This window comes from Cervus canadensis, chromosome 21, assembly GCF_019320065.1.
Source record: "Cervus canadensis isolate Bull #8, Minnesota chromosome 21, ASM1932006v1, whole genome shotgun sequence".
NCBI classification, from domain to species: Eukaryota; Metazoa; Chordata; class Mammalia; order Artiodactyla; family Cervidae; genus Cervus; species Cervus canadensis.
Window position 1 is genome coordinate 8,713,350 of NC_057406.1, and position 27,844 is coordinate 8,741,193.

Below are 27,844 nucleotides of genomic sequence, written 5' to 3' on the forward strand. Positions count from 1 at the left end.
TCCGCAGGCCCGTGTGAGGGACATGGACCCCACCTGCTGGGATCTCACACTTGGCAGCCTCTGCCCAGCCTGCCTCTGCAGCCACTGTCCCTGGGTGACCAGACAGCACCCCATTTCCCTCTGGACCTCCATTTTCCCCATCTGTCAAACAGAAGGCTCAGACGGGCTTAGGACTTATCCAGCCAGAAGGAGCGTGGGGGACCTGGGTCTTAGGGCTGAGAACCCTCACTGGCTGTGTGGTCCAAGCCAAGCGCCTCACCTCTCTGAGGCTCAGGGTCCACACCTGAGACATGGGCAGGTAACCCGGCCTGGCCAGGGCTGTGAGGGTCAAAAGACAGCATGGTCGCTCAGGCACTGCTCACTGCCCCCTTCCCAGCACCTGGCCAACCCAGCACCCCAGCTTCCCGCCAGCCACCCTTTTCCCTGCGATGGGGCTGCCACCCGGGGCCCAATAATTGCAGCAACAATAGCCATGGGACACATTTACTGAGCAAGTACTGAGTGCCAGGAGCTGTCTCTAACCCGCCCCGGGGCCCGTGAACGAGGGGCCGTCACTGTTCCCCACTTCACCGTGAGCTTAGGAGCCAAGGGGCCTGCCCAGGATCACGCTGAAAGTCGCCACTCCCAGACCCACTCCTAACTCCATCAGGAGAAGCAGATGAAGTGTCTGGCTGCTTCTCCCTGAATCTCAAGGCTCCTCTCGCCACCCCAGTGCTTCAGAGTCCGCCCCACTGCAGGATTCTGTCTGGGTTCAGGGTCTCTACAAGGCGCCCCCTGCCCAGAAATGCGCTTCCTCTGGCTCTTCTCCCTCCAGCCTTTAAGGTTTGATGCTGGCATCATCTCCTCCAGGAAGCCTCTCACTTCCCCATCCCTTCTCCAGGCTGGGCGAGAAATCTCCTTTGGACTCCCTTAGCCTCTTGGGCTTCCTTTTGTGGCGGCTCCTAAGATGCGGCTGGTCCCTGCCTGCTGCAGCCCGTTTTCCCCAATGAGACTGTGAGCTCCCAGAGGGCAGGGCAGACCAGATCCACTGCTCGGTACCCAGCACTCGGGGCCTGGCACAGTGCAGGCTTCCCTGAAAGTGCTGGGGAATGAATGAGCCAGTGGATGGGTAGGGATGCCAAACAAAGCCTGGGATCTTCTCCTTCTATCTGCAGTGTTTCCTTATGAAAAGCGTCCCAGCACCCCCAGGAAGGCACTGAAGCTAAGCCAGCAGCGGGTGTATCTCAGCTCAGTTTGTCCTGAACCCCCGGGTCAAAGTCCCAGCAGCCCAGGAGGGGGTGCTGCCCCAGAGCGCCAAGCGCACCCCCTCCTAACACCAGGAAACCAGACAACCCACCCCTACAGCAGGGAGCCAGCAGTGCCTCTCCTGGGAGTGAATCACCTTGACATTTGGGGATTGTGCTGTGGCTTAGGCTGTCAGGTATGACAGAGTGAAGGAGCTCTAAGCTTAGGGGAGACTGTGGTGGGGGTACAGGGGCTGGCCAGCAGAGGGGCCCTCTCTGGGGGTAGAGAGAGCCCCCCTTCACCTCCAAGTCTCCCCCACAAGGCAGAAATGCCCGAGAGATGTGGGTCCCTCCAAGAATTCCAAGGAGCTCCAGGAGCCCACACCCAGCTCAGTCTCCCCTCCAGACTCTTCCTGGGAAGCCACCCCAGGCTTCGGTTTCACAGCATCTCATCTTCCCGCCCCAGGAACAAGGGAGATGCTGGAGCTCTTGAGAAGCTTCATCTGGGGGCTGCATCTCTGCTATGGTCATAAAAGAATGTATTCCCAGAGACTGCAAGGCAGAGAAACTCGAGTGCTGGATGGACTTCAATGACCAGAAACGAGAAATGAAGGCAATCAGAAGTGATGGATGCCTCCAGCAGCCACACCCAACAAGCTCCTTCAATTACCTGTGGCTCGGGTACATTTAAAAACTGCCCCTCCTGCTCTCTCCCACTCAGCTGTGTGGGCTCGGAGGGGCACCCTGGGGACTCCCAAAGACTCTCTGGTCCCCTGGCCCATGGGTCCTGGAGCTTGCCCGGAGAGCACCAGCTCCCTTGACACTTACTATGATGAGCAGGATAAAATAGATGAAGTTGTAGAAGGAGTGAGCATCCATCACGTAGTACATGATCTCCACCCAGCCTTCCAGAGTAATCACCTGCAGCCAGAACAGAGCAGGAGAGACAGGCTGAGACGGCAGAACCTCCGGAAAGTCAGGCAGCAGGCAGTGCCCCAGACAGAGGTCCCCCAGTGCACCGGGGACACAACACGTGTTCTCTCTCATACTTCTCCCAAGGGCTCCACTGGGCAGGCATCCTCATCCCCAACATGCAGGTGAGGAACTGAGGTTCAGAGAGGTTAGGACACTTGTCCAATGTCACACAGCCAGCAAGGAGTGGATCGGGGACTTCTAACCTGGTCCCTCTCGCTCCAGAGCTCCCTACCTTTCAGTCTTCCACAGCAAAGCAGAAGGACTGGAGGAAGCAGGTGGCGGGGAGGGGGTCTGGGTTGCAACTCCAGCTCACCCCCAGGCCACTCTCTGAGCCTCAGCTGCTTCTTCAGTGCATGGGATTAACAAAGCCCGCCCGGCAGGGCTGGGGGAGCAGCTCAGCTGAGCCAGGGACAGTGGCTGTGCTGAGCTTGGTGTGACTCTGTCCCCCACGCACTTTCCCAGAGAGGAAAAGCAGAGCAGCCTTGGGCAAGACGAACTCTGGGTCCTCCCCAGCACTGCGTTCTTGTTGGCTTCTGGGCAACTGCACAGAGCAATTCCCCCTCTTGGGGCTGGAAGGTCTCCAAACACAGATGCTGGGCTATGATCACATCACACCTTGGGCTCTGAATTCTATGATTCTGCTGCTCCCCAGAGCAAAGCTCGCAGAGCAGCCCTCTCAGCGGCTTCTCAGCCACCACCCTCTGCATCTGCCCCATTGTTCCTTCCAACCTCAGCAGGAAGGTAACCCTGACCGAGCACTCACTGCACGCTGGGCTCTGCTCACATCGTCTGCTTTATTCTTCTCAGCCACTCAAGGTTGGGGGGCGGGGAGGGAGCTGTTATAACCCCCATTTTTTAAATTTAAAAAATTTGTTTGATGTGGACTATTTTTAAAGTCTTCACTGAACCTGTTGCAATATTACTCTCATTTTATGTTTTAGTTTTTTGGCTGCAAGGCATGTGAAATCTTAGCTCCCCGACCAGGGATTGAACCTGCATCCCCTGCATGGGAAGGTGAAAATCTTAACCACTGGACCGCCAGGGAAGTCCCACCCCCATTTTAGAGATAAGAAAATTGAGGCACAGAGACTTCAGGCAATACACTCGAGGGCCTGCAGTCCTTTCTCCAAACCTCAGTTGCTCTGTCTGGAACATGGGCGCGATAGTGCCTGTTGTGCTGGCAGGTCAGGCAGACTTCAGTGACTCAGGTTGCAAACGCCTAGCACAGAGGGCCGGGTGAAGCTGTTCCCTCCACCCCTGCCCACCCCCAGCCCCCAGCACAGGGGCCGGTGCCCGGCCCAAGGGCCTCACCTGGAAAATGACGATCCAGGCGTAGCCGATGTTGTCAAAGTTGATGGCGCCCTTGTGGGGGTTGGCGCTGCCCGTGCGGCACACGTTGTAGTAGCGATTCCAGTTGACGCAGAGCCCACTGGCGTTGAGGTCCTGGCGGCCCGCCCCGAAGTCGTAGACGTCCTCCTTGGACAGGCAGCACTCGCGGCCCTGCTCCTTGAGCGGAGGGATCTCGTGGCAGCCCATGATGCCGTTGTCCCCGGACAGGGAGCAGATGAAGGGCATCTCGTCGTCCTCCTCCGGCTGGTAGTAGGGGGGCAGAGCCACGTCCCCTTGTCTGTCCACAGGTGACGGTGCAGAGAAGAGGAGAAGGGGAGGGGTCACCGCCACGCAGCACGGCAGGACTGGAATGACCAGCCGTCATCGCTTCAAGGCCTTCCTACATGCTATTCCCGCTGCCTGGGACACCTTTCTCCACCTCTGGCATCCTCACAAAAACTCCCACCTACTCACTGAAGGAAGTTCCAGGTCTCCCCTTCTCAGGGAGCCTGAGGCCCTGCACAAACTCCCATTATTTCTCTTGGGGGAAATGCACCCAACTTCCCTGGGAGCCTGGAGCTCTTTTAGGGCGAGGACTGGGTCTCAGCACCCCTAGTGCCTGCACACTGTTTGGTCAGCACACAGCAGGTGCTCAATATATGAATGCTGAATTTTACTGATTCAACAAATCAAGGTAAGTACCTTCCTGTCCCATCTATGTGACCTTGGGCTGGTCATTTCCCCTCTCTGGATCTCAATTTCTTCATCTGTAAAACAGAGATGGCGATCCCTGCCCTGCCCATCCTGGGGAGCTAATCTGTGACTCACGGAAATTCCCAACCAAAATTCCAACATGCTTTTGTCTATGAAACCTGGCCAGATGGTTCTAGGCTTTATATAAATGGGAGACTAGTCTAGACAACTTTGTAAAACAATAAAGATGAGTGGAGTACAGCCCTACGAGAGGTCAAAATATACAGTGTGGTATTGCACAGGAAGAGAAAGATTCGTGGAGCACCACAGAGCATGGGGAAAAACCCAGGTATAAGAGAGAACTTGGTATATTATGGAGAAGCCTTTTCAGATCCATGGAGAACAGAAGGACTAGGCAATAAATGGTGCTAAGACATTTGCTATCCATTTGGAAAACAATAAAGTTAGATCCCTACCTCACACCATATACAAAAATAAACTTCTGGAAGACATGGCATTGAAAGGAAAAAAGAATGTTTTTTTCTCCTCAATTGTTTATGCTGATTGCACACTGCAAATAATATTTTGGACATATTAGGTTAAGCAAAATATATCATAAAATTTTAAATAATAAAATCCTGGTGAATTAAAAAACATAAATGCAACAAAAATAACCACAAAAGCTTTACAAGAAAATATGAGGTATTTTTGTTAACTCAGGATAGGTAAGGCCTTCTTATATAAGACACATGAAATCCAAAACCTATAAAGAAAAAGGTTGACAAGATTGAGTATACAGAATCTCTACGAGATGAACAATAGTATACAAACAACAAATTACAATAAAGCAGAAGTGGGCAAACCTTTTCCATAAAGAGACAAAGAGTAAGTTTTTTTTTTCTTTCTGCAAACCACATGGTCTCTGTCCTAACAATGCGACTCTGCCACTGTAACATAAAAACCGTCACAGAAAACGGATAAACAAGTGGACATGGCTGTGTTCCAATGAAACTTTATTCACAAAAACAGGCCCAAGTTTGCCATCCCCTGTGATAAAGCATTTGAAACACATAAAACAGATAACAACATAACCATCTAAAACATACTAAAATCTCTTATAACTCAATAAGAAAAAGGAGCCACTATCTAGGGGAATAAACGATGAAAGAATCACAGAAGAAATCAAAGTGACCAACATACAGGAAGAGATACTCACCTCACTAATAACAGGAATATATGAACAAAAATTACAGTGAGATCATTTTACATCCATCCAAACAGCAAACATTTCAGGGTTGATAATATTGAGTGTGGCGAAGGTGAGTGCAAACAGACATGTTCATACGCTAGTGGTGGGAGTATAAATTGACACAACCTTTCTAGAGGGCACTTTGGTAACATCCATCAACAATTAACATGTAGACATGTAACCCAAATACATATGGTCCCCTGATGGTAATAAAGGCACTCTGACAATTCAATGGAGAAAGGATGGACTTCTCCAGCAGCAGTGCTGGGACAACTGGTCATCCACATGAAAAATGAATCTTGACCCCAACCACATGCCATACTAAAAATCATTTGAAATGGAATACAGACCTAAATGTGAAAGATACAAACAAGAAAGCTTCTAAAAGAAAACCCTGGAGGATAGTTCATAACCTTGGGTTAGAAAAAGATTTCTTAAACTGGATACAAAAAATAATACTAGAAAAGTAATTGAGAATCTGGTCCTCATTACAACTGGGGAGCTTCTGTTTATCAATCAAACGATACCATTAAGAAAGTGAAAACTGAAAAAAGACAAAAAGAAAATTAGAAAAGAAAAGAAAAAATACGGAAATACAAAGAACCTTCAAAAAGAAATAAAAATGGAAAAAGAAAAAACAAAATAAAAAATTTTAAAGGGGGAGAAAAGAGTGAAAACATAAAATTCAAATTGGAATCAAATATATGATATATGTCATAAGCATATATATATATATCCACTGAAGGACTCAAATCCAGAATATAAAGAACTGCTACAAATTTATAAGAAAAATAAAGGCAATTCAATTTTTTTTTTTTTTTGCAATTCAATTTTAAAATGGCAAAAACCATACAGGTACTTCACATGAAGATATACCAATGGCTGATAAACACACAGACAAGTGCCCATCACCACTAGCCATTAGCAAAATTCAAATTAAGTTGCAAATTAAAACCACAGGAAAGCGCCACTGCACTCTCACTAGAATAGTAAAAATTAAAGGACTGACAATCCAAACATCGCTATAGAATGTGGGGCAACTGGAACTCCTTAGACTTTGCTAGCAAACATTCAGTGCAACCATCCTGGAAAACGGTTTAACAAAATTTACGAGCCAGTAAACACAGGCACTCCCTTCACCTGGCAATTCTTCTCCTGGGAATTTACCCAAAAGAAGGAACGGCCATATCCACCCAAAGACATGGGCAAGAATATTCATGAGTCATTGAACCAAAGAACCAGAAACCACCCACATCCAGAGGAGAATGGAAAAACACAACACGTCGTGGTGTGTTCAGTCAGTGAGCCTCACAGCAATAAAAAAGGAGCTACTGATACATGCAGCAACTTGGATGAACCTCACAGACCCAGGACCCTGAGCAAAAGACGCAGACACAGAAGTCTGTATGATTTCATCTAAAGAAACCTCAGAAACAGGCAAAGGGAGTCCATGGTGATAAAAGAGATCAGAATAGCGGCTATTTGGGGCGAGGAGGAGGGTGACGAGGAAGGGGCAGGATAGAGCCCTGTTGGGCTCTGTGAATTTCTCAGGGTAGATTTACACTGGTGCTTAATCCAGGGAAAGCCTCACTGAGCACCCCGAGCCCCACAGCACTTAATAGCTTGCCAGAGTGTACTTTATACCTTAACCAAAAAAGGCAAATAAAAAATGGACACAGAGGTTCAAGAGGGAGGGGGACATATGTATATCTATGGTTGACTTATATTGATATTTGGCAGAAACCAACATAATTCTGTGTTTATCTTTCAATTTAAAAATAAAAAAATATTTTTTTAAATGGGCACAGGGCATACCTCATTTTATTATTTTTAAAACATTTATTTACTTATTTATTTGACTGCACTGGATCTTAGGTGCAGCACGTGGGATCCTGGATCTTAGTTGTGGCATGTGGATCTTTTTAGTTGTGGCGTGTGAAAACTTACTTGCGGCATGCAAAATCTAGTTCCCCGACTGGGGATCGAACCCGGGGCTCCCTGCATTGGGCATGTGGAGTCTTAGCCACTGGACCACCAGAGAAGTCCCCATACCTCATTTTATTAAGTTTTCCTTTATTACACTTCTTACAAAGTGAAAGTTTGTGGCAACCCTGCTTCAAACAAGCCTATCAACACCACTGTCCCCACAGCATCTGCTCATTTTGTGTCTCTGTGTCGTATTTTGGTAATTCTTGCACTATTTCAAGCTTTCATTGTTATTATGTCTGTTGTGGTGATCTGCAATCAATGATCTTTGTTGTTGCTACTATGACTCACTGAAGTCTCAGCAGAGATGGCTAGCATTTTTTGGCAATAAAATATTTCCAGCTGGGGCATGTTCTTTTTTATATACTACTGCACAGTTAACAGAATCCAGACAACTTGCCCGGTGGTTCACACTCCCAGTGCAGGGGGCCTGGTTAGGGAAGTAGGTCCCTCATGCTGCAACTAAGAATTTGCATGCCGAAACTAAAGATTTCACATGCTGCAACAAAGATCGAAGATTCCGAGTACTGCAACTAAAACCTGGGGCAGCCACATAAATAAAAAGAAACATTTAAAAAAAAAAAAAACAGACCACAGGATGGTGTAAACATAACTTAACATGCACTGGGAAACCAAAAAAATCATATGACTCACTTTATTTCCGTGGTCTGGAACCGAACCCACAGTATCTCAGAGGTGTGTCTTACACTGCCACTAGCAATTATGAGTCTAGTCATTGATCACACAAGGGCATACAAAGATGGCAAGCATACACAACGCTCCCTGTAGGCTTCCACGTAAAAGCAAATACCTGGTAACCACACAAAGTCCATCAACAGAAGCCGGATCACTGAGCTGTGGTCATTTGTGGAATAAGAAACACTGATCTAAGACACACTCAAGACACATCGCCAAAGCAATTCTCATTTTTAAAACCTGTCTGGGGTGTAAATAGTCGTGCGTGTGCATTAATGCCCAGACAGAATCTGCCAGAAGGGAGCAGATGCTTTGCAGAGGACACGAGACGGAGCCCTGCCACTTCCTAGCTGGGTGGCATCGTCTTGCTCATCAAGAACCCTACATCTGACCATCTTGGCTTGTGTGCCTGGGGCGTGCTTTGTGCACACTCACTGGGGGGTGGTCATGGTAGGCTTTGGAGGTCCTGGAGCAAGGTTCTCCTCTCTCAGACTCAGTTTCTGGGTCTCTGCTTGGGGTCAAAAGTCAAGCACCACCACCACCACCCGTGTCACACAGGAGCGTGTCATCCTTGCTAACCAAATCAATAAACTGGACTAGAGATGCCCAGCAACCCTGAAGATAAACTCACAAGTGAGACAGGTTCAGACAGAGACAGTGCCAAGAAAATCAAGCAGGATAATGTTTGGGGGAAAGGGGTGGTAAGGGAAGGCCTCCAGGAGGAGGTGACACTGGGGTTGAGCTGGGTGAATGAGAGGGGGCCACCTCGGGATGAACGAGGAAAAGATCCATGGGGGACCAGGGGGGCCTGGATGTGACCTGAACCCCCAAAGCTGAGAGCTCACACCTGCCCATCTCCATCTGTGCAGGCTAGACCAGGAGCAGCAGGGCCCGCCCCTTCCAAATGATTGACACTGAGTGCTCCCCTCCCCCACACACGGCCCTGACCCACAAGGGTGCCCCGCCCCTGATCTGCCCCCACAGCGCTGTGGAGGGAGCCAGTTCTTTCCCCAGGCTTCCCCCTGGCTCTCCAGCATAGCTCCATCCCCACAACCAACAGTCAGGTGGACAGGGAGGCCCAGCCTACACCTGTGCCCACCCCTCGATCCCCAAGGGCTGGAACCCCACCTTCTGCTGCATCCTCCCCCGAGCTGGGCAAGTGCCGCTGCTTGGGTGAGCGTGTCAAGTCACAGGATGAATGAAAGTGCTCTCCTACCTCTGTCTCCCTGGGGCCTGGCACACAGCAGGAGTGCACTTACACACATTAGTGAAACGAAATGAAAGCTTAGTCATGTCCAAATACATATGGCCATGTATGTGTACTCAAAGCCGCCGCTTACCCCTCCTCGCTGAGATGCTACAGATGTCCAATTTTTCCAACGACTCAACCCAACTTCTCCAAGAGCCACAGCTCAATTTCTGTTTACATAGCTTTGGACATGCCTCTCTCTAGGGAGCTGTCCACCCCCACTGCTTTTAGACACACGTGGGCCAAATGCAAGCTGACCTTTCCCTGATGACTCAGAGTCACCGATAGGAATGTCTGTGCTGTAATTAGACAGCCAGGTTTCATGTCTGCTTTTGAGGTTTTCTATCTTGTTTTCCCTTGCTGTCATCACTTCTGCTTGGGACTTAGCCTCCTACCCAACCTCCTTCTTATTTGCTGCTTCCACTCTTTTGGTCCCAATTACCAAGTAAGTTGCTTCCTGCTTCCTTGGTGGCTCAGACTGTAAAGAGTCTGTCTGTAATGCAGGACACCCGGGTTCCATCCCTGGGTTGGGAAGATCCCCTGGAGAAGGGAATGGCAACCTGCTCCAGTATTCTTGCCTGAAAAATCCCATAGACAGAGGAACCTGGCGGACTACAGACCATAGGGTCACAAAGAGTCAGACACGACTGAGTGACTAACACTTTCACTTTCACCCAGTAAGTTAAAACTATGTGTTAAGTAAGAGTCAGTAGGAGCTGAATTAGCATCTAAGGGCCTATCTTGGACCGGGACTTTGTGATAACAGTTTTGAGGGTTCTAAGGCCTTTTGCGCTTGTTCTGGTGTCCAGCCATTCATGGGAGACCTACCACCAACTCGCCTGGGTACATCCCTTAATCTCTCTGCTCCACCAGGAGTAAGGATGGGGAACAGGTGCTCAATAGGGAGACCTTCCTAACCTGGAAACATTCTGCACAAACAATGCCCTAAGTAAAGCTGGCCAGGGGTCCTAGGGCAGGGGTGAGGGGCTGCACTCACATGGTGAAGTTCTCCTCCAGGAAGCAGCGGTTTCGAAGCAGGCCAGCCCAGAGCTGCACACCAATGATGCCAAAGATGAAGAAGACAAAGAAGCAGAGCAGGAGCACATTCCCCAGCATGGGCAGTGTGTCCAGGAGCAGGTTCACCAGGATCCGCATACCTGGGAGAGGGGAGGGTGGAGGGATTGGCAGACAGGGGCAGAGGGCCCAGAGAGGAGAGAGAGAGAGCAGGGTTAGAGGAACAGAGAAGGGGTGGTGAGAGGAGAGGTGGGACAAGTGGGCAGGGGCTCCTCACTGCCCTCAACCTGCTCAGTGGCCACCAGACAGACCTCCTCCTTGGTACCTGCCCCTTCTCCCAGAAGCCATGAATATGGCTCTGCATCCCGCTATACTTCCACTAGATCATGGGTGAATAAGCAGATATTTACGGAGCACTTTTAATGTGCCAAATGCTTTTCGGGGTAATGCACAAATACGAGCTCTTCAGTCTCCATGACAACTCTATGAGGGTGGTAATATTATCCCTATTTTATAGAAAAGGCAACCAAAGCTTCATAGAACTGAAGCTACTTGCCCAAGTTCACACAGATAGGAAGCAGCAGGGTCTGGATTTAAACCCGGTGTCCTGACACCAAGTTAGCACTCTTGCTGTAGCCCCCAAGTACCCGGAGGTCTGGGACTGAGGTTAGCTCATCTCCCTATTCCCAGCACCCACCCAGGATGGGCACTGGTTCCCTAATAAATGTGTCCTAAGTGTCCTTCATTTCTAGAACAGTTAGTGGTCCCCTGACCATGACAGAACACATCAGTACCAACCAAAACCATCCTGCTGACCAACCCCACTGCATGATGGAATCAGGCAGAGCTCTCAGAACCACCTAGAGAAGAACCTTGGCCTGCCAAGGTACCCGGACCTGGCCTGATGCCAGAGGAAGAGGACTTTTCCTTTCCTTAGAAATAGTTGCAATGAACGAGCCAAGCCAGAGGCAATAAGAGGAGAAAATGGGGAAATGAGAGAGGAGATAGATATCTCCAGGGAGCATGATGGGGTGACCTGAATGGGGCTTCAGGCAGGCATGGGGAGGGGTACAGAACATGTCAGTCACTTCCTTGGGAGATCTGACATCCCAAAACTCTGCAGGTAGGGAAGGCCTGTGGAAAACACATAGCCCCCGATAAAGAGAGAACAAGGTGCAATTCCTCACTCTGCTGGCCTCTGGGACCTGTGGGACCTTGAACCAGTCTTTTCCCCTCTTGGAGGATATGACCCCTCAGCAGAGGGGCCCAAGAAGACAATAACCATGCTACAAAGATTCCCCAGCTCAGGGCCCACACCAAAGTCTCAGCAAACTCTGGGGCTCCCACCCCACAGAGGAAGTGGAGAACAGGCTCAGCTTTTGGCACCACTCCACACACTTACCACTCTTCACATCTGTCTCCCCATTCTTCCCTTCTGCCCCACCTGCCTGAGCTGACCCATCTGCACCCTCCATGCCCTCTCTCCCCACGGGCTCCATCCCCCAGCTGTGAAAAGCACCTGCTCTCTCAAGTCTGGGTGATGTCATCCACTGTCACGACTTTGGTAATGGTCTGCATGTCACCCACTCCTCCTGACTCCTCAAGAAGATCCAGCCACCCCAGTTGCTGGAGAATCCATAGGAATGCAAGTCCCAGACAGGTGGGCCACCTTTGTGGCTTTGCCCAGCCCCTATTTCCCAGTCCTCTGAACACAGCATCACTCTTCCATTCCAGTTCCATGGTTTGGGTGGGCTGACATGGAGATCATATGACTCAGGCTTGGCCAATCAGCATAGTCTGTTTCCCTAGCCTCCGTGATTGGTCCAGGATGAGCATGTGACTCTACCTAAGACCAATGACAGTTGGCAATGAGACTTCTGATGGAACTACAGGAAAAGGGATGCTCTCTTGCTGCAGAGTTTACAAGTTGGGAGGAGTGAAGCCTGGAGTTGCTGGGGCCATCTTGCTTCCCAGGGATAGTGCCTGTCTGGGGTTGAAGCCAGCCCAGGGAAAGCAGAGCCCAGGGCAGAGAAGGGGCAATTTCTGATAACAGCTACTCTAGAACACAAATGTGGGCATGTCATCACCATGTGTACAAACTGCTGGCATTCTCATCAGCTACCAGGATTTGTGGATCCCTGGCAGGTGGGGGGAGGTCTCTGGAAGGACTATAGGAGGTCATTGAACCTTATGAAATTGCTGTAAAATATGCAAGTATGATGCCATGAATTTTTCTGGGAAGAAGGTCCACAGAAGTGTCTGTTGCTCCAAACAGTGTCAAGAGCTAGTGGGTCACCCTTGAGTGTACCCCACCCAAGATCCTGTGATTCCTGTGTACCCTCTCTAGCTTCATCTTCCTCTCTCCCTCCCTCTGTCCCCAGTATGCACCCTAAGTCTCAGGTGGCACTAGTGGTAAAGAACCCATCTACCAATGCAGTAGACGTAAGAGACGCGGGTTCGATCCCTGGGTCGGGAAGATCCCTTGGAGGACGACGCGGCAATCTACTCCAGTGTTCTTGCCTGGAGAATCCCATGGACAGAGGAGCCTGGAAGCCTGCAGTTCATAGGGTCACACAGAGTCGGACACAACTGAATTGACTTAGCAAGCACACGGGCACAAAGATACCATGGGATTTCACATCTTCATGCTTTTTTTACTCATGCTGTTCCCTCTTTCTAGAACACTCTTCCACCTCTCTTGTGCCTGGCAAACCTTTATTCAGTCACCATAGCTCAGTTAAGGATCTGCCTTCTCTCTGTGAAGTCTCTCTGTGACTTCCCATAGCCCTTTTAAACCTATCTCTCGCTCATCTGTTCTGGGCCACCTTAGCACCTCTGACCTACCGTAGGCTGTCATGTACAGCTGTGCAGGTTGCATACTGCACAACCTTGAAGGCACCATTTACATCAACATCTATCTTCTAACCCTGATATATAGTTATCCATTTACTCTCCTGTTTTTTCCACTGGGCTATATGCTTCTGGAGATAGGGTCTTTCTGAGTCACCTCAGTACTCCCAGGACCCAGCAGGTCCTGGCCCAGAGCAGAGTTTCAGCCAGCATTTATTGAATGACTGCTTGTGAATGAACAATGTGCTAAATCATGGGGAGGGGGTGGAATATTGGAGAGGGGAGGATGAAAGGATGATGACAAGGAGAAGAGTGGCTCTGTCCAGATTTTTATTTATTCCAGGGGCGATGGCTGAGGTAGTTATTAACGAGGATAATTATTTGGGATTTGCATCACGAGCTCTGTATGGAGTGATTTCCAATCAATAATTAATGCTCACCCCCATCCTCCCACCCCACAAAACTAGGTCAGCCTCCTCTTGGGAAAGGCAGTGGGGCTCTCTTGCAGGCTCCTGCTCTTCAACTGAGAGCAAGCCAGGGTGAGTGAGGGCTCAGTACCCCACTCCCCCCACATCCACCCCCACAACAGGGGGTGTGCAGAAGAGGGAAGTGAGAAATCAGAGCAATCAGCCTGCAATCCATCCAAATGTTAAGTCAGTCAGTCACAGGCCTTTCTGGTGCCCCATCATTCATTCATTCATCAAACACTTACAAGTACTGTTGCATACCAGGCACAGTGCTGGGCTCGTGGGAAATCCCAAATCCCATTTTTCACCCCCTGCAGAATTTGCAGTCTGCCAGCAAGGGGACAGGGGACCTCAGCATTGGGGAAAGGGATGAGGCCTGGGGAGTAAGGGAGCTCCAGGCACATCGCAGGAGGAGCTGACTCGAGCTGGGCCCTGCAGGATGACAGGAGCGGTGGCAAAGTCATGGAGGAGTGACCAGTCAGAGAGGGCATCCGGGAGTCTCTGCTAGGCGGCTACTTGGGAGATTTCTAAGCAGGCTGAGCCCTTGATCAGCTCTTGACTTTAAAGCCAATGGAACAATCTTGGAGGACAGGAAAGAGGCGGGAGGCAAGCATGGAGGGCCAGGCAGCGGCCCTGAGAAGCGGTGGGATCAGAGAGTCCTGGAGGAGGCACCTCTGCACCATCCCAGCCTGGCTGCTCCCGCCTGCTTCCCCCCAGGGCCCAGCTGTTGTTGCTCAATTAATTACATTTCCCAGCTCTCCAGGACATTGAAATTCTGAAAAGCTCCTGAGAACCTGCCTGACCGCCGGCTTCCCGGAATGGCAGCCCTGTCTCTCCTCCCCTCCTCCCTCCCCTCTGCTGAGATGAGCCCCAGCTCACTTCACAGCCCCCCTGGGGCCCAGGGAGCCCCAGGGCCACAGAGCCAGGGCATAATTAGCTAATTAGGGACTCAGAGCAAGTTCATCGCTTCCGCGCTGGGGAACAGGGGCCACAGGATTAGGGAGCCAGGAAGGACCTCACGAGGACCCAGCTAATCCTCCTTTCAACGCCCACAGTCAAGTAATTAGCTCAAGCAAGTCGGAGGGTTCCGCCATGCCCTTGATTCCCCTGGCAACCGATACAGGAGAGAGAGACAGAGAAAGTGAAACAGAGAGAGAATTGTAGACAGAGAACAGAGGTGGAAAGAGAGGCAGAGACTGCCCTTAAGACCCATCACCATCTACCTCAGACCATCTTTTCTGCTCATCTTTCACACCTCTCTTCAGCTAAGGCCTCCTCCTCCAGGCAGCCTTCTCTGACTCTCACCCCCAGATACTTAGAAGGCTTCCTGCCTCTCTGATGAGTGGCTCTCCCTTTTCCTCTCTCGGGATGAGATTATCTGGTTTTGGTCTCTGTGACTCTTGAGCCTTGGATGGAGACCAGGTGGGCGTTGATGAGGGCAGGTTGTAGGTGACCCATGAGTGTGGCTTGGAGCCCTGCTCCCCTAATTAAGATGGAAGAGGACCCCAGAGTCCTCAGAACATCCAATGAACCCTTTCTCTGATGAGCAAACAGAGCACCAGCTCAGGCCAGGACACCTGGGTGCCAGTTCTGCTGGGCAGCCTTGAGGCAGAGCTTGCCCTCTCTGGGCCCCAGTGGCCTCAACTACAGAAGACAGTGGGTCCTGTCCAGCCTCAGGAAGACCCCCAGGCCAGAACACCTCAGATGAGGGTGGAGGGGATGCCCCCAAAGTCAAAGCCTCCCACTCCAATGGGGAAAGTGTAAATCCTTGTCCCACCCCCCCCCAATCACAGGACCCCCCAACCATCAGGCTCCAGTCTGTCACAGCCTCATCCCCCCTGTCCATGCCACACCTGAATCTGCTGCTCCACCAGACTGCAGGCACACCCAGCACGCCCACTTCCCACCTGTGCATTGACCCCCATTGACCGCCCCCCGACTCTCTGCCACAGGGGGTTTCTTTACTACTGTGCTGCTGAGAGCAACGCCAAGTTCACTTCCCAGGGCACAACGGGGTCCGTGCTGGAGCCAGACTGACCCACTTCCAGTCCCTGGGAAGCCCAGGTTCTGGGTCACTGCCGGGCCCTCGCACATGCTCACTAGGCCATCTCTCCTCCATTTTCAGAGCTCTGCTGTGTGGTCACCTCTCCTGGATCCCATGGCTGGGATCGTGCCCCTGCAAGGAGCTGCCACATCCCCGTCCGCCCTCCATCACACCACTTATTACGCTGTCATCCTTCATCACAGCTCTGTCCTCCTCTCTCCCTGGAAACCAGGAGTGCAAAGCCCACCGGGGGTGCTCTGCATCCCCCAGTCCAGCCTGGGGCCCAGGACAGAGTAACCCCTCTGAGGGGGGCAGCCTGAACGAATGTAGGAGTGATGGGCTGGGTGGATGGATCCGTTCTACAAATGTTGAGCGAGGGCCAACTACATGCCAGGCACTCTTTTAAGCTCTAAGGATATATCAGTTTAAAAACACATCCACAAAAACAGATCAAACCCTTGCCCTTGTGAAGCACACATTCTAGGTAAGGGTAGGAAGAGGAAAGGGCTTCCCCGGTGACTCATCAGTAAAGCATCTGCCTGCAATGCAGAAAACATAGATTTGATTCTGGGGCCAGGAAGATTCCCCTGGAGAAGAAAATGGCAACCCACTCCAGTATTCTCCCCTGGGAAATCCCATGGACAGAGAAGCCCAGCGGGCTACAGTCCATGGGGCCGCAAAAGAATTGGACACGACTGAGCATCTAAACAACAATCGAGATACAAAGAAACAGCAAACATGATAAATAAGTACATTTCTTCCTTTGTTGGGTGGTAAGTGCTACAAAAGCAAAGAGTAGACTGGGGGAGGGGCGGGAGAACCAGGCTGGGGCTGGGGGTCCAGCTGGTATAAAGCGGGGGCTGGGTAAAGCCGCCCTGCCAAGACGCACGGAGCAGCTGTGTGCCCACTTCGGGGAGAGCTCTCCAGGAGAGGGAGGAGCCGCGCAAAGGTGGGAGGGCAACAGGGCTGCCTGCAGGACAGTGTGTGGCTCCAGCTTTGACCGGCGCTGAGAGTCGCGGGTAGAAGACAGACGTGGTCTCCCGGCTGCTGAGGAAAAAACGACTGTGTGGGCTGGGGCCGAAGAGGGAGGCCATTAGGGACCCCAGCCTGCAGGATGGTCTACAAACACCCCTGTGTGGCCCCGGAACCCGCACACGCATCACTGGAAAGGGGGCCGGGCCTGTGGGCTGCACGGCCAGGAGGCTGACAGTGGCCACTGCCTCCCGAGGGCACCCCCTGCCTTCCCCTGGGACTGAAATGGGGAGCCCTCGGGGCTTCCCTGCTGACTCAGATGGTAAAGCGTCTGCCTGCAATGCGGAAGACACATGGTTCTATACCTGGGTCAGGAAGATGCCCTGGAGAAGGAAATGGCAACCTACCGCAGTGTTCCTGCCTGGGAAATTCCATGGATGGAGGAGGCTGGTGGGCTACAGTCCATGGGGTCGCAAAGCATCGGACACGACAGAATGACTTCACTTTCTTTCTTTCTTTCTTTCTTTTAAGGGGGTGCCCAGGAGAGACATAGGCTCCTGCCCGGTGCTCTCCCTGCTGAGGTTGCCCACGCCAGATGCTGGGACTGGGCACTCTCCAGGGACTCTCCAGGTGGGGACCGGGCCTTTGGTCCACCTGCTTCACTTCAAGCCACCTGGCCTGGCCCAGCTCTCGCTCACCTGCCATCCTGATAACACACATCTGGCTGAGGTCAGATGACGTGTCAGTGGAGAGGGACGTCATGGCAGGGTTCTGGAGGCATTCCGAAGGTTGAGTCGGGGATAGGATATGGGTATGAGTGGAATAGAGGAACCGGGGCATCTCCAAGGTTGGGGGCCTGAGTCCAAAGGCACATAGCAGCCCTCAGTGGAGATGGGGGTCTGCAAGGACATGTGGAATTGGGGGTGCCTGGTGTACACCTGTGTGAAATCAGATCTCAGGGTCTGGGGTTCAGAGGGAGAAGTATGGCCTGGAGCATCACGTGGGTGGCATCAGGGTAGAAACGGTTTGTAGGTGGCATTTTATTTTTCAATTTTTTGGCTGCACTGTGAGGCATGCAGGATGTTAGTTCCCAGACCAGGAATTGAACCCGTGGCCCCTGCATAGGAAACATGGAATCTTAACCACTGGACCACCAGGGGAAGTCCCTCTAGGTGGCATTTTAAATGCCAGGAGCTGGGGGAGACGATGACTGGTGGGCAAACTGATGGAGCTTCTCAACCTTTTCACCCCTTTCTTGCCAGCGAGCCCCTGGACCAGGCCCTCTGCCCTAAGGAGAGCTGGGCATCAGCCAGACAAGGGCCCCTGGTGGCAGCGGGGCACCCAGGAGGTGAAGGGGGTGCACTTCCTGACAGGCCTCTCCCCTGGAGGTCTGGGGTGCTCTCTGCAGACAGGAGCTGTCAGCCCAGATTAGCACGGCCGCTCTGCCAGGCCAGCTCAAGTAGAAAGAGCCGAGTTCATGCCAGCCTCTGCCAGGGGCCCAGCCCGCAGCCAGGAGGAAGGGAGTAGGCCTGGGGCAAGGGGCCGCGAGGCAGCGGCTGGCCCTGGGGCCCCCCTCTCTCCCTGGTCTGCCCAGGTCAGCAGAGGCTGCTGAGCAGCTGGGAGAGGCCGTGTGCTGCTGCTGCCACGGCCAGTGCCAACTAATCAGAGGCACAGTGGGTGCCCGGGAGGCCGGGCCAGGCAGCATACGGCCGGGTGGCCAAGGACACAGCTGCTGGCCCCAGCCCCGAGGGGAGGGGCCTGAGGACTGAAGGGGGGCCCCAGTGCCCACTCCTGAGATGAGAAGCAATGCCCGCACAAGGGGGTCTGCGGCACTGTGCCCTCCACCCCAGGGGAGGCCTTGGTTCCTCCCCAAGGCAGTCAGTGCTCACACCCTGGAGGGGGGGTGGCACCAGGCCTGTCCTGCTGAAGGTCCCCAACCAGACCACGGCCCCTGATGTCCTCTCACTCATTCTTCCAAAGTCTCTTGCCCACTCCTCTCTGAAGCCTCCTCAAAGTACGGTGTTGGGAGCCCCTCCCCTCAGCCCGGCTGCCCCCATTAGGGCACCTGGCCCCAGGCCTACAGCTGCCCAGCTTGAGCATCTGCCTACAGAGACGGGGCGGCATCAGAGCCTTCTCCATGACCCCCACGTCTGACCCAAGGCCTGGCTCCGTGGCCCCATTGCGGATGCTCCTCTGGATGAATGGATGAAGGAATGAACACACAGGCAGTGGCTCTCTCTCTTGATCTGGTGTCCTGGCCAAGAATCACACCCTCCTGATGTGTAAAGCAGAATTTGACCCAGTGCAGAGGCAGAGCGGGGAGGAGAGGGCTGCCCTCACCCCATCCCCACCCCAAGCATCTCTCCTCTCGCAGTCCTGGCTGCTCTTTCCTGTTCTCATCAGATGTTCTGCCCAGATGTTCTCCAGCCCACCCCCATCTCTTCTGAAAGGAGCAGCCCTGGGGAAATCGGTCCCCTGGTCAATGTCTTCTCTTTTCTCTCCCCACCTCCCTCCTTCCCTCCCTTCCTTCCCAGGTGGCTGCCAGACCTTTCTTCTTCTTCAGCTGCGCCCCAAGCCCCACTGAACACACACACAAATTGAAAGTGCTGAGATTCTCATGCAAGCTTTGTTTTCAGGCACCCCAGCCCTGTGCCAACAGATCTGGAATATGACATGTGGAGTATGAGACGCTTCCCCGGTGGCTCAGTGGTGAAGAATCCACCTGTCAATGCAGGAGACGTGGGTTCAGTCCCTGGGTCTGGAAGACCCCCTGGAGAAGGAAATGGCCACCCTCAACAGTATTCTTGCCTGGAAAGTTCCACGGACAGAGGAGCCTAGCAGGGTGGAGTCCATGGGGTTGCAAAAGAGTCAGACACAACTTAGCGACTAAACGACAACCTGAGACCCCTATGTGATCAATGTATGGTGTTGGCACCTTCTAGGAGCAGGTGTCATGAAGATGCTTTGCTACCTCATAGCCTAGCAAGGGAGGGCTGGGGCCCACCTTATGGATTGAGAAACTGAGGTCTGAGAGGTGGCCAAGATCCCAGGCACAAACCCTGGTCTAACTGCTCTGGATGCTGCGGTCTGCAGCCCCGACACTGGGACCCTCCCTCTGATGGTGTGGGGATGGAGCAGTTCACCAGGCACCTGCTCTACATCTGGCACTGCAGACTAACCCACAATGAGGTGCCATGTGTCATCCCCCTTGTGCGGACAGGGGTCCAAAACAAGAGAAGTTTATTTTCCCAGGTCCGGCAGCTAACTAACATGGGCCCAAGCTCTGAACACTGGCAGGGCAACTCAGACACCATGCTCCGCGCTAACTACTCTACCATCCTCCTTCCTGCCGTGACTCATCCCCCTCAGGCTACTAAGGGCCCAGCACCACAAGAACTCTTCACCCTGACAATGAAAGGCATTCAGAGGTCTGGACCACACCAAACTTGGGGGTAGAGAAGGGGCCGTTACTTCAGCCCATGGGGCCCTTCTGCTTTGACCTTGGATGTGGGCAGGTGTCTTTCCTGATGTCCCTGTGCAGATGGAGTGGGTGGCTGAGATACCTATGCACTAAAAGGAAAGGAAGGAGGTTGTGAAAGGAAACACAAAGCTCTGGTCAGCTGTGTGACCTTCAGGAGGTTACTCAAGCTGTCTCTGCCTCAGTTTTCCCATCTGTAAAGTGGGCATCACAACGGTACCAACATCCTAGGACTGTTATGATACAGTTTGTGTAAAGTATATGATAAAGTTTAGCCACTTATCATTATTAGTAAATCCCTAGAAGACGTGGAACGCTCACCTCACACCTCCCTGTGACATGCAGTGCTCTGCGCCTACGCACTAAAACGTGCACACAACCCCACATGTGCACATAGATACACACACAGTCCCAGAACAGCTCCTCTTCAGCCTGGCATGTGTAATCCCGCTCCGTCTGCCAGGACCACCCTTCCCAGTTTTCTGTGTTCCTGGTGAGCACTCTCTGTGTTCCTCATGAGCATTTTCCACAAGCAACCTCTGTGAAGAGGTCCTGATGCCCTCACCCTCCAACCCCAATACTCCCAAGCACCTTCTTCATTAGAGTAGCACCTGTTGACCACTTACTGCATACAAGGCTCCATGCTAAGCTCTCTACACACATGGGAGCATTTTGTCCTTAGAAAATCATATAGTAACTGGTATCACTAATGTCATCTTATCATTGGAGAAATAGAGGCCCAGGGTCCCACAACGGGCAAGTGAAAGGACCAGAACTGGGGCCTGTCAGTAGAGAGCAAATCTCCAGTCCTGAGCCTGCAGCTGGGGCCCGATAGAGGCCTTCCACTCAGCACTGTCAGCTCTGCCACCCTGTCCCCAGGCCCTGCCCAGCCCAGCCCCAGCCCAGAGGCCCCTGCACAGAGGTGGACTCTTGCTGACCCAGGGGTTGTCAGCCAAATAGGGCTCCAGGAGGTGGACAGCTGCCCTGAGCTCCCTAGGCCTCCCTCCCAACCCCCTCCACAGCCTGGGTCAGGGCATACAGGGGCACAGGTGGGCCAGCAGTTCAGACTCAGCCGGCTCAGGCTTTAGCAGTAACTGCCCTAGTTTCTTAACGGAGAAAAAGCACTTTTCATATCTAAATGACTTGGTCAATGGGCTTTGGGAGGCACCACAGATGAACTGTGCCAACAAAGGTCCATTTAGTCAAAGCTATAATTTTGCCAGTGGTCAGGTATGGTTGTGAGAGTTGGACTATAAAGAAAGCTGAGCACCTAAGAATTGATGTTTTTGAACTGTGGTGTTGGAGAAGACTCTAGAGAGTCCCTTGGACTGCAAGGAGATCCAGCCAGTCCATCCTAATGGAGATCAGTCCTGAATATTCATTGGAAGGACTAACGCTGAAGCTGAAACTCCAATATTTTGGCCACCTGATGCGAAGAATTGACTCATTTGAAAAGACCCTGATGCTGGGAAAGAGTGAAGGCAGGAGGAGAAAGGGATGACAGAGGATGAGATGGTTGGATGGCATCACTGACTCAATGGACATGAGTTTGAGTAAACTCCAGGAGTTGGTGATGAACAGGGAGGCCTGGCGTGCTGCAGTCCATGGGGTTGAAAAGACTCGGACACGGCTGAGTGACTAAACTGAACTGAACAGCTGACTGAGGGGTGTGTAGGGTGGCTGAGGCCTGGAGTCAACTGATGCCAGGAGGGAGCACTTTCAAAGATAAATCAGCCCCATCTTGCCAAGGCCCAGAAAGGGATACCGACTTATAAAAAGTCACACAGCAAGGACTTATAAAAAGTCAGAACCCAGCCTCCTGACTGGCAGTCTAGTGCTTCTTCCTTCCCTCCCCAACCGGCTCCTCTACGCTATCTCCTGCCCTTTATCTGCCAATGGTTGAGTGGTCAGGACACACCTACAGGGATGGAGTGGAGGGACACATTTTATGATGTTCTGTAAAGAGCATGACCCCCAGGGGCCCCATTCATCCTGGACAAAGTCCCTGCTCCTCCTTTGTACAAATAGGAAAACAGGCCCAGAGACTCCCAAGGGCTTCCCAGGTCACACAGCAGACTCTCAGCAGAGCTCAGAAGCAGAACTTACATTCCCTGAAAACCCAACTGAGTCTTCCTGGTTGCTCAGGCAAACTTCAGGCAGCCACCTCCCTCTCCACAGCTTTGCAATTAATAACTCATAATTTGACTTCGCCATCCCAATCCTCTAGCCTGCCATCTAGTGGCCAAATGGAAAGCTACAGGCTATTGTTGAATGAGTCCCAGGGCAGAAGCAGCAATAAAGATAAACGGGGGACTTCTCTGGCAGTCCAGTGGATAACACTCTATGCTTCCAATGCAGGAGATGCGTGTTCGATCCCTGGTTGGGACTAAGGGAACTAAATCTCCCATGCCGTGCGGCACGGCCTAAAAAGGATAAATGGGAGGACTTGGAATGTTCAGGGAAACAGCTAGGAAAAAAAGGCAACCAACCAAACCTCTCAGAGAGACACTTCTAAGTGACCCCCCACCCCTACAGGCCACTCATTCCCAGTGACTCTGGGCAGAGCTCTTGGCACCTGGGAAGGAAGTGGTGAGGTCTGGATTAGTGCACCCATTGCAACAGCCTGAGGTTCCTGTTAAGTTGCTCATGAAGATGGATTTATCTTAAAGTCCCTTTCGGGGACAGCAGTGAGGCACATCGGCTGTTTTGGATCCCAGAGCGTTCATGCTCTCAATAACTGCCCCCCAGGCTAGGTTCTGAGAAAACAAGAGATTCGTTTGTCAGCTGAGAGGCAGAAACAGCTCAGAGAGGGAACAGAACTGCCCATCTCGGGCAGCCCTGGGCCTCCTAGCAAAGCCTATTAGCAGGAAAGAAGCCCCTGAGGAAAGACCTGGACTCCTCTCTGGGCCCTTGGGGCTGCCCCCTCCAAAATCAAAACCTCCATGAGCGTGGGGCCCAGCCCTGCCCTTCTGTAGAGAACTGGACAGACTGGCACTGGGGCCTGCAAGTGACCCCCACAGCCAGGAGCCACAAATGAGCCCCTCACATGGGCAGTGAGGTGGGGGGAGGAGAGGCACATGGGCCCACACCCCCACATGTGCGCACCCCCATGTACACATTCCCACATGTGCACACCCTCATGTACACATTCCCACATGTGCACACCCCCATGTACACATTCCCACATGTGCACACCCTCATGTACACATTCCCACATGTGCACACTCCCACATGTGCACACACATATACACACAGTCTCTCAAAGAGAGAGACCCTCACACACACACACACACACACACACATGCACAAATGTACAGAAACACATCCACAAAGACCCATACCCTGCATGTCTATCCCGCCCACCTCCCACCCAGACCATCTCTCAGAAATGTTCTGTCACATCGCTGTTCCCATGACTGTCAGACCCTGAGACCTGACGGGAGATGCAGACAGTAGGATAGCCTACAAACACCCCTGTGTGACCCCGGTACACCATCTCCGGAAAGGGGGCCAGGCCTGTGGGCTGCATGGCCAGGAGGGTGACTGGCCACGTGGTCGCCGCCCCCTGAGGGCAGCCCTGCCTTTCTCCCTGAGGGGGACCCCCAGGAGAGGTGCAGCCCCTGCCCGGTGCCCTCCCTGCTGAGGTTGAGGTTGCCCAGGTCAGACGCTTGATCCCCTCCAGGCCTCTCCAGAGTTAGGACCAGACCTTCCATCCACCTGCTCCTCTCCACCCTGCCCAGCCTGGCCATCGTTCACCCGCATTGCGGGAGCAGTCTTGTATCCACTTGCTCACCGCTGCCAAGGTGTCTCTAAAATACTCCCTTGTCAGCTCAGCCCCCATGCTCCACTGGGTCTCAGCTCAGACACCACCTCAGACCCCCAGTGCCCCCCACTGTGCCCCTCCCTGCACCCCTGTGCCTTCCACATGCCTGGCACCCCTCGGTCTGAGCATGGGCAGCACAGGACAGCTGCTCGATATACCTGCCCAGCGGGTCCACTTCACACCTATTTACTGAGCACCTGCTACACACCATAGTTCTGGGCGCTGCGGGAATAAAGGCTGCCTTGTGGCCAGGTTCCCAGGAGGAGACGGGGCCTGGGGAAGGAAACATGCACCCCTGGGAGAAGCGTGCTGCTTAGAAACGGGCTCCAGTTCAGTCCCTGCCACTGACCTGCTGTGTGACCTTGGGCTGGCCATGGCCCTCTCTCTGGGCCTCACTGGCCTCATTTGTTAAAAGGGGTAAAGATGATTTAGAATGAGGTGATCTTTAAGAAGACTCCTAGGCTTGGTGGCAAGTGGGAAGGACAGAAAGGATGCCAGCCAGGATGGCCTCTTTGGATGCCCCTTCTCTGCCCCGAGGGAGTCTCCCTAGGACCAGGAGGGGACAAAGGTGAACTGCTCCTCCCGCTCCCAGACAGCTTGAGTTCCCACTGCCCACCTCTCGATTCCTACCTCTCAAGCCCTCGCTTGGGACCCTCACAGCAGCTCTCAGGGGCCCCTGAGTTCCCCATCATGTCAAGGCTCATGTGTGGGGAGTTGACCTTGTACATGTGACCTTGAGACACCAGCCCTTCCCCCTCTGCACCTCCTCCAGCCTGAGCCAGCCTGCCCCATCCTCAAGTCCCTCTGCTCTACAAACATCCCAAAGCACAGCCTCCACTGCCCCACCAGGCCTGTCCGGGCTGATGGACACGAGCCCAGAGTCAGGCGGACAGCTGCAGAGAGGTGGGCAGGCTGGGAACGGGTGGAGCGGGGTCAGTGCCACCTGGGGAGGAGAACGAGGTGCCGGGAGCCCTTCACCTTCTGCAGAAGAAGAAACGGAGGCTCAGGCAGGGAAGAGAGCTAGAGTTCAGACCGAGTCTGGGAAGAGAGGGGCTTGGGACAGACAGAACTCTGCTCAGATCCCTGCCTTGCCCCTGAATTGCTGTGTGACCTTCTGCAAGCCATTTAACCTCCCTGAACCCACATAGGTTGTCGAGAGGATTAAGTCAGCCATCAGCATGTCAAGAGCCTGACACACAGGAGGTGGGCGGATGCTCGCGGAAGTCCCTGTCCTTCTCCATCAGGACAGAAGCTCCCTGGGGCAGGGCTCCCCCTCCTCCTTTCCCGAATCCCCATTCCATTCTTGACACCAGGCAGTGGAAAAGAGTCGGGGGACCTCCTGGGCAAGTAACCTCATGTTTCCTTGAAGTCTCGGTTTTTTTCATCTCAGTTTTTCATGAGCACAGCCCAACTCCAGCCCAGGGGGACGGTAAGGCTCAAAAGAAATCACAGAGATGAAAGGCTTTGAAAGTAGTGTGAGTCTAGGCAGATGTCAGGGATTGTTGTTCTCAGATAACCTCTCTCAATACTAGGTGGGTGGACGGATGGGGGCAGCTGGTCAGATGGGGGAGCCGAGCGGGTAGATGGACCTGTATGTGGGAGGCGGGGTGAACCTATGAGGGATAGGGGGCAGTCAGGAGCTGGAGTTCCAGGTCACTCGGCACAAGTTGGGGGTCCGGGAGCCCCTCCCCAGTAGAAAGCTTCAAGAAAACTCCCTCCAACTAACCAGCTTCTTTTCACACACCCGCCTACCATGACTAGCCCCCTGCAAGGAACCTTGTCCCCAACAAGCCAGAAACTTGCTGCAGTATGAGTCCCTTGGGGACCCAGAGGCATCAGGGCCACCCTCCAGCATCTTCAGGCCCGAGTAATGGCCCAAGTGGCCTGGGCAGCAGGGCTCACATCTGTCCTGTCACAGAAGGGTCCCGTGCCCAGCACAGGCGTGGCACTGGGAGGTGCTGGGCAGCCTTGCTGAGTGCGTGAGTGGCAGGGTGGGCCGGGGGCAGGGCCGGGGGCGCCTACTCACTGGGCACACGGTTGATGGCTTTGAGGGGCCTCAGGACGCGCACAGTGCGGATGGCCGACAGGTTGATGTTCTGGAGGTCCAGGGAGTACTCGACCATCCTGCGAAGAGAGGGGAGGAGAGTGAGGCCCCGCGCTCGAGGGGCGGCGGGGCCACGGCCCAGACCAGCCACGCCCACACCCGGATGGGCTAAGAAAAGTGGTCAGAATCCCTGGCTAAGCCCCAGTCAGCCCTGTGGCCTCGGGCTGTCCCCATGGGCCCATCTCCTCCACCAAAAGCAGGGCTGGTGACATCCACCGTGTGGACTGCCCGGAGGAGCCCGGTAAATGCGGCCGGGGGCAGAGGGAATAAGGAGCAGAGACCCTGGGTCCCCCAAACCTGTCCAGCACTGAGCCGGCAGCCCCCCAAACAGGGAGCAGTCACCCCATCGCCCAGGGGGAGAACAGAGGTGCCCAGAGGCCCCAGGCTGAGCTCAGATGGTGACTGGCCATCACAGCTACAGCCGCAACAGCAGTGTCTGCAAAGCCCTCGCTGAGGGCAGAGACCAGGGTGGAACCCCCCATCCCTCCATCTCCCCAAGTCCCCAGGAACCCCCCAAGTCAGGGTTAGATGCCCGGATTTATGATGAGATGAGGCTGTAGGAGAGGTGATGTCACATGTCCCAGGTCACCTAGAAAACAGGTTTTAGAAGCTCAAGCCAAGAGCCATCCCAGTTCTGCCCCCTCCCCAGTTTCTGAGTTTCACCTGGGCTCTGCGAGGCCAGGCATCAGAGACCAGGGCTCGGGGGTGTGGCAGGCAGGCAGTACTTGACCTGTAGGAATAATCCCCTTTATGGGCCTGCCCGCCAGCCAGCCCCTGCAAGGCGCCCAGGCTCCAGCCTCGTGGGCTCACTGCACTGACCGGCTCCAGGCCTTCCTCCCACTGTCTCTTCTGCCGAGAACGCCTCCCTCCTCTATTGAAGACTTAATCGGTTTCCGTACAGAAGCCCCGGGAGACTTGACAGTTTCCCCACACCCGGGTCCATAATGAACCAGGCCAGTCCAAGTGCTATGGACCCAAGAACGACTCAGACAGGCCCCTACCCTCAGGAGTCCGAACGGAGGCAGGGCAGAGACTCAAAGGCAAAGACAGCCCTGGAGCCCTCACCGCTGCCCTCCTTCTCATCCTCGGGGCCTCTCCCCACAGGCCCGCCCACCCCTCCCACCGTCCACCAGTCCAGCAGCAGCTCAGAGGCAGTTTGCCTCCTCTAGGAGGCCTTCCCGGATCTCCACAGCAGGCAGATCTCAGGAGGGCCCCCTCTGTAGTTCCCAGCATGTCCACCAAATCGTCCCTGCTCAGTCGCTACCTGCTCCCCATCTCTGAAAGGCAGGCCCCAGGGACCTGCCGCCCCAGCCTCACCCCAGACGCCCCAATCGCCAGACCTGGGCCCTCAAGCCTGAGACTCAGGCCCGGCTGCCAATTCCACCTGTCACCGCCGTCAGCGGGAATGAAGGCCTCTCCCGTACACCATGCAAACCTGTCCGACTGTTGTGAGGCTACCGCCCGGCTCCCGCCACTTGAAGAGTAATTGAGTGAAAGCCTTGCTTGCCTCAAACGCCTCCATCCATCCCCCAGCTTTCTGGGGCCCAGGCTTCACTCCCTCTCTTTGTCTCTCTCTCTCTTTCACACACACACACACACACACAAACACACACAACCCAGAGTCAAACGCCTGCACACAACCTCTGGTGCACACACACATACACACTCACTCCTTGAATGCCCTCATCCACA

At 53.5% G+C, this 27,844-nt stretch overlaps 1 protein-coding gene across 3 annotated transcripts in view; it reads right to left on the reverse strand.

Moving 5' to 3' along the window:
• CACNA1I (calcium voltage-gated channel subunit alpha1 I) overlaps positions 1-27,844 on the reverse strand; it is a 120,904-nt gene that overhangs the window by 46,279 nt on the left and 46,781 nt on the right. For all 3 annotated transcript variants that reach the window (XM_043439850.1, XM_043439849.1, XM_043439848.1), the window contains exons 5-8: positions 26,075-26,172; positions 10,398-10,557; positions 3,510-3,825; positions 2,052-2,144 (exon numbers count right to left, since the gene is read on the reverse strand). In XM_043439850.1, the coding sequence (XP_043295785.1) occupies positions 2,052-2,144; positions 3,510-3,825; positions 10,398-10,557; positions 26,075-26,172 (667 nt within the window). The remainder of the gene's footprint in view (positions 1-2,051; positions 2,145-3,509; positions 3,826-10,397; positions 10,558-26,074; positions 26,173-27,844) is intronic.